The 17891-nt window shown below is 38.2% G+C and overlaps 4 protein-coding genes across 5 annotated transcripts in view; 3 read left to right on the forward strand and 1 right to left on the reverse strand.

Moving 5' to 3' along the window:
- syne1a (spectrin repeat containing, nuclear envelope 1a) overlaps window positions 1-2448 on the reverse strand; it is a 137049-nt gene extending 134601 nt beyond the window's left edge. The window contains exon 1 of the mRNA XM_055021455.1: window positions 2128-2448. Coding sequence (XP_054877430.1) covers window positions 2128-2194 — 67 coding nt within the window. The 5' untranslated portion in view covers window positions 2195-2448. The remainder of the gene's footprint in view (window positions 1-2127) is intronic.
- A 4132-nt stretch (window positions 2449-6580) lies between these two features.
- Window positions 6581-9093, forward strand: myct1a (myc target 1a). Its single transcript, XM_055021383.1, has 2 exons — window positions 6581-6892; window positions 7844-9093. Exons 1-2 carry the CDS (start codon window positions 6838-6840, stop codon window positions 8389-8391), a joined length of 603 nt encoding a protein of 200 aa, XP_054877358.1. The 5' UTR covers window positions 6581-6837; the 3' UTR covers window positions 8392-9093.
- Window positions 9094-10293: 1200 nt separating this feature from the next.
- On the forward strand, window positions 10294-16252 carry serac1 (serine active site containing 1). Of its 2 annotated transcripts, XM_055021483.1 has the most exons (18): window positions 10294-10404; window positions 10813-10917; window positions 11595-11631; window positions 11733-11875; window positions 12263-12352; window positions 12643-12678; window positions 12858-12989; window positions 13063-13184; window positions 13289-13417; window positions 13505-13618; window positions 13725-13887; window positions 13974-14124; window positions 14214-14355; window positions 14495-14595; window positions 14804-14901; window positions 14992-15174; window positions 15259-15402; window positions 15467-16252. In XM_055021483.1, the coding sequence occupies exons 2-18, from the start codon at window positions 10824-10826 to the stop codon at window positions 15601-15603; spliced, it is 2016 nt and encodes a 671-aa protein (XP_054877458.1). In that variant the 5' UTR covers window positions 10294-10404; window positions 10813-10823; the 3' UTR covers window positions 15604-16252. The 2 variants fall into 2 exon arrangements, with proteins under 2 accessions (XP_054877458.1, XP_054877460.1); XM_055021485.1 differs by lacking the exon at window positions 12643-12678.
- A 105-nt stretch (window positions 16253-16357) lies between these two features.
- On the forward strand, window positions 16358-17868 carry gtf2h5 (general transcription factor IIH, polypeptide 5). Its single transcript, XM_055021486.1, has 3 exons — window positions 16358-16594; window positions 16872-16946; window positions 17209-17868. The coding sequence occupies exons 2-3, from the start codon at window positions 16912-16914 to the stop codon at window positions 17387-17389; spliced, it is 216 nt and encodes a 71-aa protein (XP_054877461.1). The 5' UTR covers window positions 16358-16594; window positions 16872-16911; the 3' UTR covers window positions 17390-17868.
- Window positions 17869-17891: the final 23 nt, after the last annotated feature.

Genomic DNA, 17891 nt, shown 5'->3' on the forward strand with positions numbered 1-17891 from the left:
TCCAAATCTGAGAATAAGTACCAGCCTTATTAATGTAATCAATTTCTAATTATTTAACATCAGCCAAACAAAGAACAGGCTTATGCTCAGTTGATAAAAGAAACGTTAGAACTTTAAGGTTCATGATTTGATGATAAATCAAACATTCAGATCCTAAGCTCTAAGAGACGGATAGAAATCAGTCAGCTACATGGGCTAATATTATTATTGATATTAATAAGAAAAAGAAGAAGAAAAACTATTTGGTTTATTTGCAGTGAAACTGTTTTCCTCATCAAATTATATTTTATGTCCTCTTATGAATGTGTGTAGTGTGATTCAAATTCTTTAAGTTGTTTCAAATAAAAGTCAAAATGTATATTCAAATCATCTAGTGACCAACAGACTGTGCCCATATGAAACTAAAATCAATCATCCAATCAATAACAAATATTCTTGACCTTAACTTGTAATGTGATAAATACACCTGTGCACAAAATCAATTTGTTCTTCAACAACTTCTTCATCATCAACAGCAAGGACAAAACCAGAGAACTGGTTGAGGTAGACAGGGATAAGATAGATTAGCAAGAATATAATCAGCTACAAGCTTTTTGAGAAGTTAAAATATGCATTAGTCCCTCACTGTCTGAAGTTCAAAATAATATATTGATTGTTGGGCTGAGGGTGGTCATCAGAAAGGTGAAGGAAGACAAAGCATCTTGAGTTCGCAGTGAACATATAAATGATTCAGAGAAGGCTGGAGAGAATGTGCTGTGGTGGTTCAGGGATGAAGAAATGCTGAGAATGATTGGAAGAGCAAAACCTCCAGAGTCATGCATGAAGTTGAAGAGGTTACACTTTTGTTTTGCTGCTAAGGGTGTAGAAAAACAAGATTGCCAAAAAGAAGATTAAAAAAGCAATGCTCAGATTATATCTTTCACTACCAAATTATTGCCAAATTAAACTGTTGCATGAATAAGAAATGGGAAAACTCCCTTTTCTCTCCAACTATAAGTTTGTAAAAAATCACTGGTCGCAATAAACTTTAGTATGAATGAAACACATGTCAACTTCTCCAAACAGCAATTTTCTGGTTTTTATAAGGTGAACTGTATATTTAAGTGTATATCAGCGAATTGTGTGTGTGCAATGTGCAGTGAGGGAAGAGCTTGAAGTGAGACTTCTAAATTTAGCTCGGCAGGTGCACGATTGGGATTCAAAGCGTGCATCCACACCTGCACACAGTGATGCAGAGGAGCCACGTGGCTGCTGATGCTGCTGCTTCTCTCTGCTTTCACAGAAACTGCCACCTCAGAAGCCGCACAGGGAGCAGCCATATTGCATCTCAACTCTACTGTCACCTGACTTTCCTGCTCGATTGCGAACGTCATCAATCTCACTCTGTCAGCAGGAGATACGTGATCTTGACCTGACGGAGATGCACTGTTTCACTCTAACCCTGTAATACATTATAGTGAAAAGCTGGATACATGTAAGGTTTACCCTGATAAGAGGAAAGTGAGTGAAATACAACATCAAGATGGTTTATAATATTTTTGAAAAATGTATTAGGGAAGGTCCTGCCACTGCTCTCGAGGTAAGTGAGAGGCATAAACTTCATCCCGTCAGCTCCCTTAGGGATTAACTGTCCTATTGTCTACTGTCTCGTCTCTCTGCACAGAGAAACATTAACAACCACATGCATGCTGTTATGTGTGTGCAAATAAGAACAAATATGCAGCAGCATTGCACAAGCATAAACAATTAATAAAAGCCATGCAATAGTAATGTCAGCTTTTCTAATATGCTTCTTTTGCAAAACAATATATAACATCACTTACATCCCCACTGAAAATCTCAATCCAGGCCCCTCAGAATGTTTCCAAAAAATAACTTATCAAAACTAACATTTTGGGGGGGGAAAATGCAGCTTTCCAATGATAGACTTTTCATCATTGAAAAGCTCAAGCTGTATTATTAAGCACTCATAAATAGCAATATTATTCAGAAAAGTTATTCGTGGTCACAAGCAACAAGAATAAGATGTCAAAAAATATATTTTTAGCATGTCCACCATGAGGTCACCTCTAAAAATGCTGCAAACCAACCAGGGAGCCTGTGAATGAGTAAGCATTTTGCCCCTACCTTGCAGCCTCTGCATCACATTGGCAATATCTCGAGCAGAGTGACCGTAGTGCCTGGGTGATGCCATGCCGCTGTCCTGAGGTCAGCAAAGTCTCGTCCCAACTGCTGAGTGTCGCCTTTGCAGGACTCTCATGCTCTGACCAAGCAGCAGATTGTGTTGCAGTACTTCAGTGTCTTAACACTAAATGCTGAGTATCAGAACTGAATCATGTCCGGATTTGACTGTGTTCCCCCAACACAAGTCATCCCTGTTACAGTAGGAGTCTGCAATCCTCACACTCAGCAAAGCTCCTCCCCTGACAGCGATGATGTAAGTTCATGCTGCATGTGTATGCGAGCATGTATGTGTGTGTAGTACACATCTTACAGCCTCCCTCCCTTGCCTGAGTCTGATTCTTCTGCAGACAAGACGTGCTCCTTGGTTTGAAGGCACACTGCCACCTGGTGTCCACATAACTCACTTGCTGTATTCTGTCAATAGAACAGATAATTACAACAGAAAAAATATATATATTAGCTGAAAATAGAAAAAAAAATCAATTTTAGTCTATATTTTTTGTTAAAGTCAGGTTAAAAACATGCAGTACCTAAAATTATGGCACAATTAGTTTGAAATTAAATCTTTGCTGGAACCAAAGGAGCATCCTACAAAAACATATTCTGTAAAATAGAGAAATATATGTGAAAACATTCAGAAATATTTCACAATTCTGAAGACAGTGGTGCAAACATCAGAGGACTGCCTCTAGATTGAAAATATTCACAGTCAAATCAGTGAGCAGAACCGTTTTGATTGCATGATTTCATCAGTTCTTATTTTCCACTGGTCAAAAAGCAGAGAAATGAGCCCTGACTCAGACCAGTAATTCTCAACCATGCTCAACAGAATCAATTAACAGGCTTCCACAGCACTTATGACAGGATGTGGAGGCAACATAATCACCTGAATCAGGTGTACTGAAGCAGAAACACATGGACAGTGGGCCTCAGAGGACCAGGAAAAAAAAATTTAATCGCTGATTTAAATATGAAAAGCAATATTTACAGCAGATTTAATTTGGAGAAATAACAAAATTTATTTAAGATATAACAAAGAAAGCTGGTGGAAAGTGAATCTGTCATATTGACTATCTTCGTTTTATTAAAAACAACATGAGGTGAGGATTTGCTTTGCATTAATTAAAGCAAATAATGCGATAGCATAATTTCTGCCTTAATCATGCAACATAAATGCAGCTTTTAGTCATTTGAACATTTTGGTTAACTCACAAATACACACAGTAAGTTACTACTTCTGTGCAATTTAAAAATATACTTAAACAAATGGCTTGAGATCTTCTTTTTCTGATTTATAAGGCAAGAACACATTTTTTTTTAATGCAGGTAAACCAACTCCTCCCAGATTTTGATCCATCACTAAAATAATAGAATCCAATCTACAGGGTTATATTTGGGGTTGCTTCAGTTATTAAAATCTGAACATTGATTTTAATCAACATTAATGATTATGCAAAAAGTTACTTTAATAAACAATTAAGTGAACAAGTTTGAATTTGATTTTTTTTTCTAACCCACAATATATACATCCAGGCTCAATAGAGGTACACCAATGGACAAGGCAAATGCCTTTTTAAGAATGTGTTATCCAGAGCAATCAGAATAAATAGTAAATACATTATCAACAAAGACAAAAACACATTTTTGTCAGTAAAGTTCTCTTGGAATATATTCTCCTAGATGTCCTGTGTCACCACAACAGATCAATGCCCGTCTTTGAAATGCAGGAAGGAGGTGTGATGAACCACCAGGCTCTGAGCACTTATCGCCATATGTAATCCCATTAGACTAGACCTTTCATCATCCTCTCCTGAGACTTCTTAAAGGACCTGAAAGCACTGCTGCAGAGCTCTGGCCAACAGTGTCATTCAAGGAAGAAACCACATGAAACACAACGACTATTAAATTAGCATTAAGTGGAGTTCATGCCGCTTTGGCAGATGACTTGCAGCAGGCTAATGAGGTGGGTATAACGAAGGAAATCCAGCCTGTTTTCCAGATGTTTTTTATTATTTTGCAACCCCCAGGAAGCTTAATAAAAACATTTTTCTGAAAATATGTCTATGTGTAAGTTTCTAAGTATTCGGGCCGTGAAAAATTAAATTCAGGATAAAATAAATAAGATCCATACTTTCTCCACTTACTAATGATAAATGACTGAATGTGTCCATACAATGAACAGACCTGTCTGACTGTGCCTGGGGAGTATGATTTATCTTTAACCACCGATCTGAATTACCCATGTCAGCTCTTAATCACAATACATGTACATATGTCAGAATCTGCAGCTTGTGCTGCAAGATTGGCAGAGCACTGTGCAGCAGCAACTGCAGCATCAACAGCGGCAGACTGCTGATTCCTGCATTTTCACTCAGCGAGGCTTGGGGTGACCTCCACGGCTCAGAGTCCCTCAGGAGCAAACACATTCAGCACGAGAGTGAGCAGAGAATGCAGCAGAAGAGAGCAGAGACAAAGCTCATGGGTCAATACAAAATCTTCTAGCAGTTGCAAAAAAAAAAACCCAACCCTTTTAAGATCCGTTTTCTTATCTAATCACTGCACAAGCAGAGAGCTGGGACCAAGACTGCCAGAGTGGTAATCTCTTTAATTCTCAGTCAGCACTTTTCTAAAACCTCATTAGAAAGTTTGCTGCTAACCTGCATGTCAAAATCAACACAGTAGCATGAAGGAAATGCTGATCAGCAAATCTAGTTTATCCTCGAAGAACTGTGTCAAAGGAAACACGAGGAGCAACTATAAGGTACACGTATTACTCAAAATACAGATTTGACCAAGTAAAAATACCCATATTTGTGATCTCTAGCACAATGAGCAGTGTTTCACCAATGTTTATGAGAAAATCCTTACTAATAAATCTAAATAATAACATTAGAGTCAAAGATTATTTATGGTTATTTTCAATCCTCAAATAATGTCTGGAGATGTGGAGTTTATGGCTTCATATTTAATATGGTTAATATGGAAATACGGTTTTGTGGCTCCCTGATGAATTTCTTCACTGCAACTGAATCACATTTGTGGAAAGCTGGAAAACTCCATTTCTCACAATTCTGACTTTTAGCTCACATCAGCTAAAGGTCTGATGTGAGCTTATAAAACCATGAGATGGTTTTATATTCGAATGCGGGGCTCTGACGTCAACGTCAGTCAAGCTGAACCAATAGAAGAATTCAACTGCAGTGGCCACCATTTAACCCATAGAGGGCAGCACTAAGATGGCTTAGTGCCAAACACCTTTTTGTGAAAAAATGTCACAATTTAAAGGCAGAAATAATTTCATCAGAAAATCAAACTCAAAAAATGTGCCTTTTTACATAAAACATGTCTGAATCTGGTTTCGGCTGTAGGTTGAAGATTCTTGATGTTTTATAATATAAAAGACAAAAATGCAATACGTCCTTCAGCATAGGTTGAAAAACTGCTAATTACTGCAAAAGGAAGTCTTAAAGCTTAAAGAATGTCTTCGATTATAAATGGAACAGAAACCTTCACTCTCTCTACTAAACCAAACAATAACCATGCATACCAATTCACACAGTGTTGTGGGTGGTTGCTGGTTATTTTGTACAGGTCTCAGAGCTGAGCCAACAATTCAAGGAAGTTCAAGCAATGGCCTTATTTCTCTCCGAGGCAGTAAAGTCGAGTTAGGCTTTTAGCTTCTTGAAGAAATTCAATATATGCATTTTCATACAATGTGTATGTTAAGCATAATTCGACTGACGTAGGAACTAAAGTTAGAAGACCAGTAAACTTCAGAATTTGTGCTTCAGACAATGATGAAGCAAACTGAATTGTGCATTGATTTGCTTTATAGAAAGAATAAGCCCAGCATGAGGGGCTCTGAGAAGGCACAACTTGTTAAATAAACAAACATTAAATTGAAAAGATGTTCCTGTAAACAAGGTATGTGCAGTATTTTTGTTGGTTTGTCAAACAAGTAATGTTTTTACTGAAGTACATGACCCTTCAATCCAGACGCCGTTGCCCTGGCAGACGCTGCGGAAAGACTGAGCTTACCAACAAAAATGCTGGAATTTCTGCAGATATCCAACTGCTGACAGGCCGTTAGGAATGTAGCACAGAAGTTTCAAATGTGCACCTCTAAAATTCAAGAAACAGAAAGCTCCTCAAAAAATGATGTCTTTTTTGTAGGAGGCAGAAATATTGAATAGAAATATTTAATATCCCTTGGTTATGTTGTGATAACTTTTTTTCCCCCCATTAATCAAACTTAAGGAAGTGATGGGAGAGGAAGTGATTACAGAAACACCCTGTCTCCCCACCTCCAGGATCTCTGTCCTGCTTAGATAAGCCACTCCTGTTGCTAATTTCAAGCAGAAAAGCAGGAAATGTGACAGTGTAGTTTTCCGCTTCCATAAACAAGATGACTGCCAGGGTTCGCCGTCGGTCCTGCGTGCCTCTGAGTACAGCCTCTCTCGGAAAGAGTCTCAGAGAAAGTGAGTGAGGCAGCAGAGAGAGAGAAAGTAGGAAAACAGGAAAAGGGACAAGGCTGAAAGAGACAGGAAAACCCATCAGAAGAGGGGAAACACTGACAAAGAGGTTGCAGGGGAGAAGTGGGGGAACAGGAGTTTATAAGACTGACTGCCTGGGGGATCTGTTTCTTTTCTTGTCATGGCTGAAAACAACACAAATGTCATTCTGGACATACTGAAGTCCTTTGATGCTGGTGAGTTTTTTTTTTTGTTTTGTTTTTTTTAACTTTTCCTTCCCCTTCCATTGCTTCATTTGATGTGGTCTCCTTGGTTGGCGCTTTTTTTTTTACTCAAGTATCTGAGGCTTTAATCTCTGCTAAAATGGGTACAATATGTTTGCCAGTGCTCCTTGTGAATAACAGTCTACGAAATTAAAGTCTGCTTTCAAGGAATACCATGTTCATTATCGTCACAGTTTAAAATGTTTTAAAGTTGTACTTTTCTCAAACACGATTTGCAGATAATGTTTAACTTGTTGGCTTTCCTCTGTGCAAAATGAGAGAAAAAAAAGCCAGTAATTTTTCTAAACATGAAACTGAAAAGTTTTTCTTTTTACCAAGTGGGATCATCTTAAAAGGTATTGTTTTAAAGGAGTTATGATTTTAGACGGATAATTGAGGCTGCTTAAAATTTTTATATTTTATCACATTACAACCTGAAATATCAATGTATTTTATAGCAATTTAATAGACTAATACAAAATGGTACATAATTGTGAAGTATTAAGATATGTAATGTGCAGTGAGATTATTTAGCTTCTCTAAGCTAACACTTTGTTACCACAGACCTTTTGGCTGTTTCTCTGATAAATGTTTATTCAATTAATTCAGTAGTCTAGCTGTGTTTGGAATCATGCCAAGCTTGTGCTTTAAGACTTTCACTTACGTTCACTGATAAACCTCTAATGCCTTCGCAGAACAGCTGATTAATGCAGAGATTACTTCACTAATGAAGTGATTTCTGAAGACATGTTGCACTGGATTTTGTTGAGTTGTATTGTAGTAAAGTGGAGTGGATGCAAACACACATTGAATAATAATTTAGATTATTGTAAACAAAATTTCCTTTCAACTTTTCTGGTCTATATGGTTTAATGAAATACAAAAAAAAATTTAAATAAAGGCTTTTAAATTTTCTTTTCACAGCTCCATTAATTATAGCTTTCTGTGTATCCATCGCTGTGGGCCTACTGTTGGGTGCCACGGTTTACTTGATCCTAACCTGGATGTCCCGACGCAAGGCAGGCTCTGCCAGCATCACCCGCCGTCCGCCCTGCCGCTCCCAGAACTCCCCTCGCAGCCGCCCAGGGTTCAACCGCAGCAGCAGCTACGAACGTCGCAGCAACAACAGCTTAATAAGCGCTGCCTTCAGCTTCCATCGTCCAACTTCCTCCCCAGATCACCTGGATGCAGTGGGGCATAAATCCAGCTTCAGGGCCTCTACCTTCCATCCCCTTATACAGTGCAGTCAGATTGCGAGGGAGGCCGAGGAGGGGAGTCAGACCACGCTGCCTCGTACTCCACCTCTGAACACCTCACCTGGATTGGCGCAAACCGCAGCAGAGCCAGCTGTCAACCGCTCAAGACCAGAGTCATTTTGGGGGAACAATGGTTTGAGGGGTTTGGGTGTGACGCAGACCCCTCCTCCAGCTTATGAGAGCATTATCAGGGCTTATCAAGAAACATGTACCTGAGAGGAGTGAGAAGACTTAAATAGTTAATGCCTAATGAATTAATTAAGTGCTTTTTCTGACTTGGACGATGAGGATAAAGAGGATCTAAAGACCTGGCCGAGTTTTGCAGCCTCATTTCTGTATCTCTTCATTTCTTCATTTACTTGCCATTACAGATGAAATACTAAACACATGTGAAACTGACTGTTTACTATGGAAAAAGAATTCATAAAGATGCTTAGCTTATATTTAGATTTGATTCAGTTAGAAATGTTTTCATGGGAGGTTATTTTATTTTATACTCAAAATGTAGAAACATGAAGCACTATTATTGTAAGAAATACACATGAAGCTCAATTGAAAGGAGAGTAAAAAACTATGCAAAATGGCACTTAGGACAGGGTTAGATTGGCCTAACAGCCATTTGCATGCATATTTATTGCCCTTCATGTTCTTATGGTCAGTCTCAATGAATCTCTTTGAAATCCTAATATTTGTGGGTTTGGATTACCATGATCACTGATTTAACTATTATATATACTTATGGGCTGACTAAAGGTATAGAGACTGTCTGATAGTACAAGTTTGAATGTGTTATTGCTACAGATGCCAAAATAGTTTTTTGGTTTGTTTGTTTTGTTAAGCTATGTATATGTGAGATTGAAAACTTGTAAGAGATAATTGATCATTGACTATAATAAAACAATAGATTTTTAGCAACTACACCCTCACTTTGTGAATTACTCAAGCAATAATTGGTGTTAATTATTTGGGAGAAGTGTTGTTGATACAGTTTATATCTATATTACCTAAAAAAGATTTGGCATGAAGACAATATATGGGAAATGTTGGAGCACATAAGGTACACTACTTTATATTCTATAAAGAAAAGCCAAACATTCCTGTTAATAAAAACACTTTCCTAAGGTGACTTGCGATGAGCCAGGGGTTTATAGTACCAGTAGTTTTTCTTTGTGAATAAATTATTCAAAAACACAATATTTCACAGCTCCCAAAAGAAATTTATAATCCTATACGATGTGAAGTGTTTCAATGTGTTGGACTTCTTGTCGATAACATACAGGACATGTTGATATAAGTGGTTTGATAGCCGTACCTCTGACCAAATCCTTGACCCCGACATCAGGCACAACAGGAGAATTTGAATAAGTCACCCAAACATCCATATTTGTTTCTGATGCGTTTCAATAATCGTATAACATAATCATATACAAGCTTGGCATAGTTTCTATAACATGTGGGGTCATGTTCTTTGTGTATATTAAGACATTTCTGCACAGGATACTGTCAGTTTTATAGCCTTTATAGTATTGACCATGTCATAAAGGCTTCTTCTGCAACAAAATGTGGTTGTTGTTTTTTTCTAGAGTAACCATCCATCAATTAGACCACCCTTAACCCAACCCTTGAAAAAGTGTTGGAAGGGTTACATTTGAAACCCTCAGAGCCACTGGAGTTGTATTTTTTTTTCTAAAGACTGAGCATAAAGCCAGCAGCAACATGAAGAGGGATTTTATGAACTCTGTAAGAAATAGGTAAATTCAGAAACAGTTGAAAAATATGACAGCATTTTAAAGTTTGAATGGCGCTCCTAGAACTTTTTAGAAATTATGGGATGTTCCATTCATTTCATTGGGGCCCAAGATGATCATAAAAAGCTGAATATTTCATAATATTTCATTCATATTTTGAATGCGCAGAATATGGTAAAGTTTGAAAGGTTAAAATAGCACAAAGCGTGAATGAGTAATTAATCTGCGAAAAGTGTACGGGAAAAATAGAGGAACTCAAGAGTGTGTGAACGCCTATCGCATTGACACTAATAACTACAAACCCATTCAGGGTATTTATTATCAAACTCAATAAATGTTCGCTTACCTGATGGCCCCGGGTGACGTCATAGCGGTCGACTATGTAATATTTGTGAGACGAAGATTCTAATAAACACCAGCTGCAGCCGAAGAAGTCAATAAATACATTATTTCTTCTAAAGGTTAACCGGTAATACTTAAGGTAACTATACTAACTTGCTATTAAAATGACTTATTCGCTGGTTGGCCTTGAATATCTCCTCTGATTTAACTATTAGTGCGAGCTATAATAGCTAGCTAGCTAGCCGTTAGTGTAGCTCGTAGTCCGTTAGAGATTACTGCTGGGTTTCGGTGTGTTAGCTTTCCAAAATGTGTCACTTTTTGGCGTTTTATTTGTGTGTCACGAAGTGAAACATATCTGATCGTGTGTTTAAGGTGAATGACCCTATATGAAGTCATGCTATACAAGCTACAGTTAGCTAGGACTGGGGTCGACTATCCTAATGCAATTTATAGAGTTTATTTAACACATCAATCGTTCGATACCCATTAATACATCTGGTTTGCGAAATCTCTCGTGTTTTTGTTTGTTTTGGTTGGACTGATGCAGAGAGGTGGAGGATGTCTGTAGCAGCTCTTCGTTTGATCCACTGTAGAAGATTGAGCACAGCTGGGCCACCTGGTGTGAATAAAGTTTTCCTGTGGAAATATTTAAGTAAGACATCACACAATAATGACCTACCACATTGGTAATCCCCAGATAAAATTGAAGTTTACATTAAATACATTGATGTGCAAATCCTTGTGATCCCAAAATATATGTTGGACCTGGGAATGTTGTTTCTCTTAAATTTGAGAACAGCTTTTTGTTTTGAAACCGAGTCCTGTCTGATATTTTATATCTTATTCTTTCAAAAAAAGAGCATGCATCACTTTGAAACAGTTTTTACTTGACTTTACCTTTATTATATTGAGATTTTATTTTTTTTTACAAACAAAAAGTAGCACATAATTGTTAATCGGAGGAAAAAGTATACATTGTTTTCCAAAATGTCTTACAAGTGAAAATCTAAACGTGTTGCATGCACTTTTACTGAGACACGTCTGAATTCACCTGCCATCATGATGACCTTAAAACACAACACACATTGTTACAATTACACTAGAATAATTCTGACGTTTCTTTTTTTTCACAATTAAAAAAATCATTGTCTGAATATTTTTTTTGTCATATTAAATACATAATTCTCCATTCTGCTTCCCAGTTTCAACAGAATTTGATTGTTCATTGGACACTGAGTTATGCACATAGTAAATAAATCAACGCTCAATTAAATTGGAGTCTCCTAAAACTGTTTACTAATATTAATTTTCTTTTCCCACAAAATTTAGAAAAAATAGCTAAAGTAACTAGCGCAGTTGTCTGTGGGTAAGTTGCCGTATCGCCATGCCGATTTCAACACTGAAAGTTTGGTGTTTGTGTAAGGCAAGTTGTCTCTGAGATCTTGTTTTTCTTCATCTTCTCTGCAGGGGTTGCTTGTTTATCACTTATGAGGTATTTGCCTTAAATAAGTCTGTGACCATCGACACTAGTGCAATCCTTCAGGAGAAATATAAGTCGTACATTTATCTGAGTGCCACACCCTCTTCTGAAAGGGAGAATCTGACTACAGGTAATGAGTTTCATTTACAGAGATTTTTGTGCCACATAAGTAAAACCTATAAACTGTTTTTGTGAATGTGTCTTTGATGGTGTTAGACGTGTGATATTGTCTGGAGTAGCAGGATTAGACCTGGCTGAGAGTCCTTATGTATTTAGGACATGATTAGTTGTGTTTCCATATCCAGGTGGGCCTGAACATCTGGTATCATTTCCCTCTCTCTTTCCTTCCTCCTTCTACTCTATTTTCTGTATGAATTTTCTGGGTCTATGACCTCATTTTTATAACTCAAGGTCAACATTGTGGGACAAAATGCTCACTACAAACTGACACTGACTTTAACTGCTGTACTCAAGTTTTCCAAGTTTTCACCTATTGTATGAATTTACTCTTTCACAGAGCTCACACATATAGCAAGGAGGGAACTTCACAAAGCAATTAGAAGGTTTTTGGAAATCTCCTCTAAGCTTTTCCAACAGTCACTAGATGGTAAGAAAATCAACCCTGCTTCAGTGTTATGTAGGAAATTTCTGTCTTTAATTTGAATGAAGAAAGGTGATACTTCTGCCTAAAGAAACAGAAAAGGGCATTTACTTGTCATTGTGGCTGTCTATTTATATTACAAAAAAGGAAACACCTGCCTTAGACATGAACATCCTGTTTTTGTGTCATACATCAATGTGTGTAATCCTCAGTTGACACTTTTTTGAGTTTTCTAGTTTTTATGGACTAGTGTTCAAGGACAAAATGTTAACATTTTAACTTTTGCGAATTGCAAGCTGCCAAGGTGACGACACAATTTTTCTCGCTACGAGGTTTGTGATGGAACTCCCCAGACTGTTTTAATCTAAAAGCAGTATTGTAGATTAAGATTATTAATAGACATAGACTGGGTTTAGTTCCTTTGTGTAATTAGCTGTCTTAGCAGCACAATTTTACTTTGTTGTATTGATATGTTAAGTTATTAAATTGACTTATTGTGTCTGTGTGTAAGAGCACTTTAGTCATATGGATGCAGACCCACATGAGGTTGCACTGTGGCTGCTTCTCAAGAGGACACAGTCGCCTAAAAAAGCCGTAAGACTTCAGGCTGTCCAGGAACTTGCAGAAAATGCCCACTGGCAAGGTAAAAACACAACTTCTGGTCGACTACATTTAATTTGCATCAACTCATTTGGCAAATGTCTCGAATAATGCAGACTACCAGTATCAGACAGCAGCCCAAGTAATCGACCAGCGAACAGCAGTGGGCCTGGCCCGAACACCTCAAGTCGACCTGCGATTCTTCCGACAGCCGCCTGCACTGCCTGATTTAGGAGATGTATGTATTTCTATAAAACAGTATAATATTTTTATACATACACATTTCCATACCATGCAAAGATGTGCTGCCAACGGCTACCAACAATGCTTTTGTCTTCTTAGGGTGTGTCAGCAGAGGATGGTCTGCGGCAGCTCTTAGCATCTCTGCCTCTGTCTGAGGTCGACAGATGTGTGCAGTACTTCACCTCACTGGCACTTAGGGAGAGCAATCAGTCTATGGCGGCACAAAGGGTATTGTCAACAAATGGATGCACAAAGCGTTTGGGATTTTAATGGCTGGGAAAAGTTGGAAAACAGTTGCATTAATTGTTATTGCAGGGTGGTCTGTGGTGTTTTGGGGGTAATGGGCTTCCCTACGCCCAGAGCCTCACCTCTGTTCCCTCAGAAAAAGCAGAGTCCTTCTGTCTGCAAGCACTCGTACAGCACTCCAAGGTAATTACATATAGACTGCATGTGACTACAGTTCAGGGGATCAGTCTCTCAGACTGTGACTGATATCTTGTTGTAAATCACAGAAACTTGACTGTATGCTCTGCAGGTGCAGAGCCACTGTGACCACATCGTTGAAAATGGAGGTCTGCAGATTCTTCAGAGACTTTATCAGCTTCGAAGGGAGTCCCTGAAGATCCAGAGGAACGTTGTGCGTGTAATAGGAAATCTGGCACTAAACGAAAGTGTTCACCAGGCCATAGTCCAGTCTGGTAAGTCAGTCACCATTTCAAGACATGGTTTCCTATCCAGACATTACTTACAGAATTTCTACTCGACTATATTTACCTGTCTTTAGGTTGGGTGTCTGTCCTGGCCGAGACGATGAAGTCTCCTCATGTGATGCAGTCGTCTCATGCAGCTCGGGCTCTGGCCAACCTGGACAGGGAGGCAGTGAGGGAGAAATACCAAGATGGCGTCTACATCCTCCACCCACAAACACGTGTTGAGTAGGAAGATGGTTATAGTTTCATGCTAAAATTAACTTCATTTATTTTCTAAATACAACTAAACAGTTACTTTTTTACTTCTTTTGCAGCCAGCCAATCAAAGCAGATGTGCTGTTCATCCATGGGATTCTTGGAGCAGCTTTTAAAACATGGAGGCAGAGGGACCGCAGCACATTAGAAGAAGAGAGGGAAGCTGACAGTGAAGATGACTACACAGAGTGCTGGCCAAAGGTGACAAATATTCATATCACCTTAAAAACATAAGGCTCTTCAACATGTTTTTAAAAAATTTGATGAAATGTTGCAAGTAAATAAACCTTACCACTTACTGTTCTGTTTTTATTTTTTATTTATTTTATTTTTTTGGCAGTCGTGGCTGGCAGCTGACTGTCCAAACCTGAGAGTGCTGTCAGTGGAGTATGACAGTCATCTCAGTGACTGGATGGCTAATTGTCCTGCTGACAATCAAAGGTAAAAAATCTGTATTCAACTCATGTATGTTTGTGATTGGCTCAAGCTGAAAACACCAAAATACTTGAAGTGGTCATGATGAAAAGGAAATATCCTTCATATGGTGCTTTACGGTGACACCACCAGTGAGAAAAACAGCATTTTGGTTCCAGACGAACGGGTCTGCTGTTGTGAAGAGTTTTCTTTTTTCCTCCGTTTCTCTCATCAGGAAGTCATTGGCGTACAGAAGTCGAGAACTGCTAAACAAATTAAAGCTTGCAGGAGTTGGGGAGAGGCCTGTGGTGTGGGTGGCTCACAGTATGGGAGGTATTACGCCACAAACGTCTTATTTTTTCAGTGCAGTTTAAGAATGTATGTTTTATTTTTGTGCCCTCTTGTGTTTGATTTCTCCGTTAGGTTTGCTTGTGAAGAAAATGTTGCTGGATGCAGCTGATGACCCAGATCTGCAAGGATTGTTGAAGAACACAAAGGGAATTATGTTCTATAGTGTTCCTCACCATGGCACCTTCATGGCAGAGTACTCTGTCAATGTCAGATATCTCTTGTTTCCCTCTATAGAAGTCAGGGAACTCTGTAAAGGTGAATCTCCAGTTTTCATTATAAGCTGCATAACTCTCTGGGTTTAGTTCAGCCTCTAAAAACTCAATATCTGCGTGTGTAAAGACTCACCAGATCTCCGCAGTCTAAATGAGGGCTTCCTTAATATTGCCAAAGAAAATGAAATCAAGGTGCTGAGCTTTGCAGAGACCCAGCCTACAAACGTCAGTCCCATGATCAAGATTCTGGTGGTACCAACGCAGTCAGCAGGTGTGTGACACTTGACGCTACGCAACATGTGTCCCTTTGTTTCTCATACTTCGTTTTCTTTTAGATCTCGGCCTCGGGGAGCTGATTAAGGTGGATGTTGATCATCTCAACATCTGCAAGCCAGAGAAGAAAAACTCGTTTCTGTACAAACGCAGCCTGCAGTTCATCCAAGAAGCACTGCAGCATTTCATCAGCCAATGACGAAACTTCAGAAGCACAATAACAATGATGCAACCTACTACTTGAAACTGACCATCACCCTTAAATCAAATCTATAAAGACACATTTCCAACTTATCACACATTAACATGGACACTAATCACTATGTGAGAAGTGAAATACCAATTGAATAAGACAAATGAAATTTGTTTTACCCATTAATGTCTGTGGATATGTGTCAACTGTGATTCTTAAAAAAAATGATTTTTTTCTTTTTTATTAATGTAGAGCCTACATTAATAAATACATTCTATTGTAGGTATTTCCTGCAAATCAGACACATTTCCTTCATTTTAATTTTCACACGTCACCATTATCATGTTTACGATTAAGCTCATCCTTGCACATAGAATATAACAAGGTCTTTTTAGTTTGTAAAATACTCCTCAGTAGTTTGGACCAGAGTGTTAATGTTGAGCTTTATTTTTATATTTATAAATTGTACAGATTTTTGTGCCAAAATGTGTTCCTTTCTGAGCCTGTCCTCAGAGGGTTCTGAATTAATAGCTCACTTGATTTATCTTGGAAGATTAATCAAGCGGTTGAAATGTTTTCACTGGTATAACTGATTTTCTGGCCTAAAACTTAATATTACTGACAATAAATCCAACAAATGAGTGAAGCTGGTGAACGTTAGTCGGTTTTCTTCTTTTTTTGACATCACTCGCTCAATGTTTTGTGTTACTCTAAAACTATCAACTGTTTTCTTTGGGGATAACAGCAGATGAAGAATAACAAATATGCATGAAGATGGGTTATAAAGAAAATTGCTAACATATCATTAGAAATGATCTCTTGTAAACTTGTGCATTTTGAACCGGATGAAAGGGGTTTGTCTAGATGCCGAATGAGCAAAATATTGTCCCTTGTCGCACGCCGTACATTTACATCACTGAAAACTGAAGCGGTTGCTACCAGCTTCTCAGAAAGGAGTCAATTGCCGTAATTGTACATAAATCTGGATTATCATCAGGTACGTGGATGCATAATGAGTTAATCGATACGATAGACATTTAAAGCAGTGGTTTAGCCTGACAAATCTCTCGCCAAATTATGTATTTACTTGGCGTTAGCAAGAAAATAGTTAGCTAAACTCAGACAACAGATGTTCAATAAAAGAATAACTTGGTTCTCTGTATGTTCCCGTGTTTATTGGTTACATTCAAATGAATTTCCTTTATTTATATAATAAAACTGCTAACCATGAACTGCGATTAATGTCGTGTTTTCTTTGTGCTACATGGCTGCAGCTGAGGAAGTGCGTTGTTGATCACCTCTGCGTTTGTCAACATGGTAAACGTCCACAAAGGAGTCCTGGTTGAATGGTGAGTGTGAAGCTCAAGTCTTCTTGAGGAAGTCTGAAAAGAATACTGGAAAGTACACTATTTGAAAGAGTTACAATTAGCATTTTAAACACAAAACAATAACAATGTCTGCAATGCAAAAAATGTCAGCCTGGTAACGTGGTGTCTTTACCAGCTCCCTGCATGACTTCATCACTATAGATTGTAAATTTTGCCATGTGAACAACTACTTTTTTGGAGGGTTTTTTTGTGTGAATTTATTCCTTCTTTTCTTCTCTGCCAGTGATCCTGCCATGAAACAGTTCCTCCTCTACCTCGACGAAACCATGGCTTTGGGAAAGAAGTTCATCTTAAAAGATCTGGATGACACGCATGTTTTCATCCTGGCGGAGGTGGTTCAAATCCTGCAGGAAAGAGTCGGCGAGTTAATGGACCAGAATTCATTCCCCATCACACAAAAATAAATCCTGTTCTATGGACTGGTTGGCATTGTTTTGGGGGTTTTCAACTGGAAGAGCTGCCGATTCTTTTGATGAAAACTCATTTACATTGGAGCTGTTTAGTAAGTTTCTCTTTATGGTGTTGGATTACCTAAAGCTGATAAGTGTTGCATAGAAATAATTCTCAAAGGAAAAGAGACAAAACTTCTCAATAATGCTTCTTTGGAAGTGAACCGTGACAGAACATTTGGAAATGGCAATTAAACCCAAGGAAGAAAACAACCAGAAATTGGCATCAACATTGCTTTATTTTATTTTTAAAAAGTTGTTTGTAAATAAAATTACTCCACCTTGAGACAAAGTGTTCTCTTTTCATAGAAAATACAATGTACAAGCATCCCCGATACCCCCAATAGAAAAAGATGTTCCATTTTTGTTGTATAAGGACTGTCTCATTTTTAGGGTATTCAAGAACTTAAAAATTAAATGTTCTTTAAAAACTGCGTTTTGTCTCCCTCCTGTGTTT

This window comes from Poeciliopsis prolifica, unplaced genomic scaffold (assembly GCF_027474105.1).
Source record: "Poeciliopsis prolifica strain line A6 unplaced genomic scaffold, Auburn_PproV2 SCAFFOLD076, whole genome shotgun sequence".
Lineage (NCBI taxonomy): Eukaryota > Metazoa > Chordata > Actinopteri > Cyprinodontiformes > Poeciliidae > Poeciliopsis > Poeciliopsis prolifica.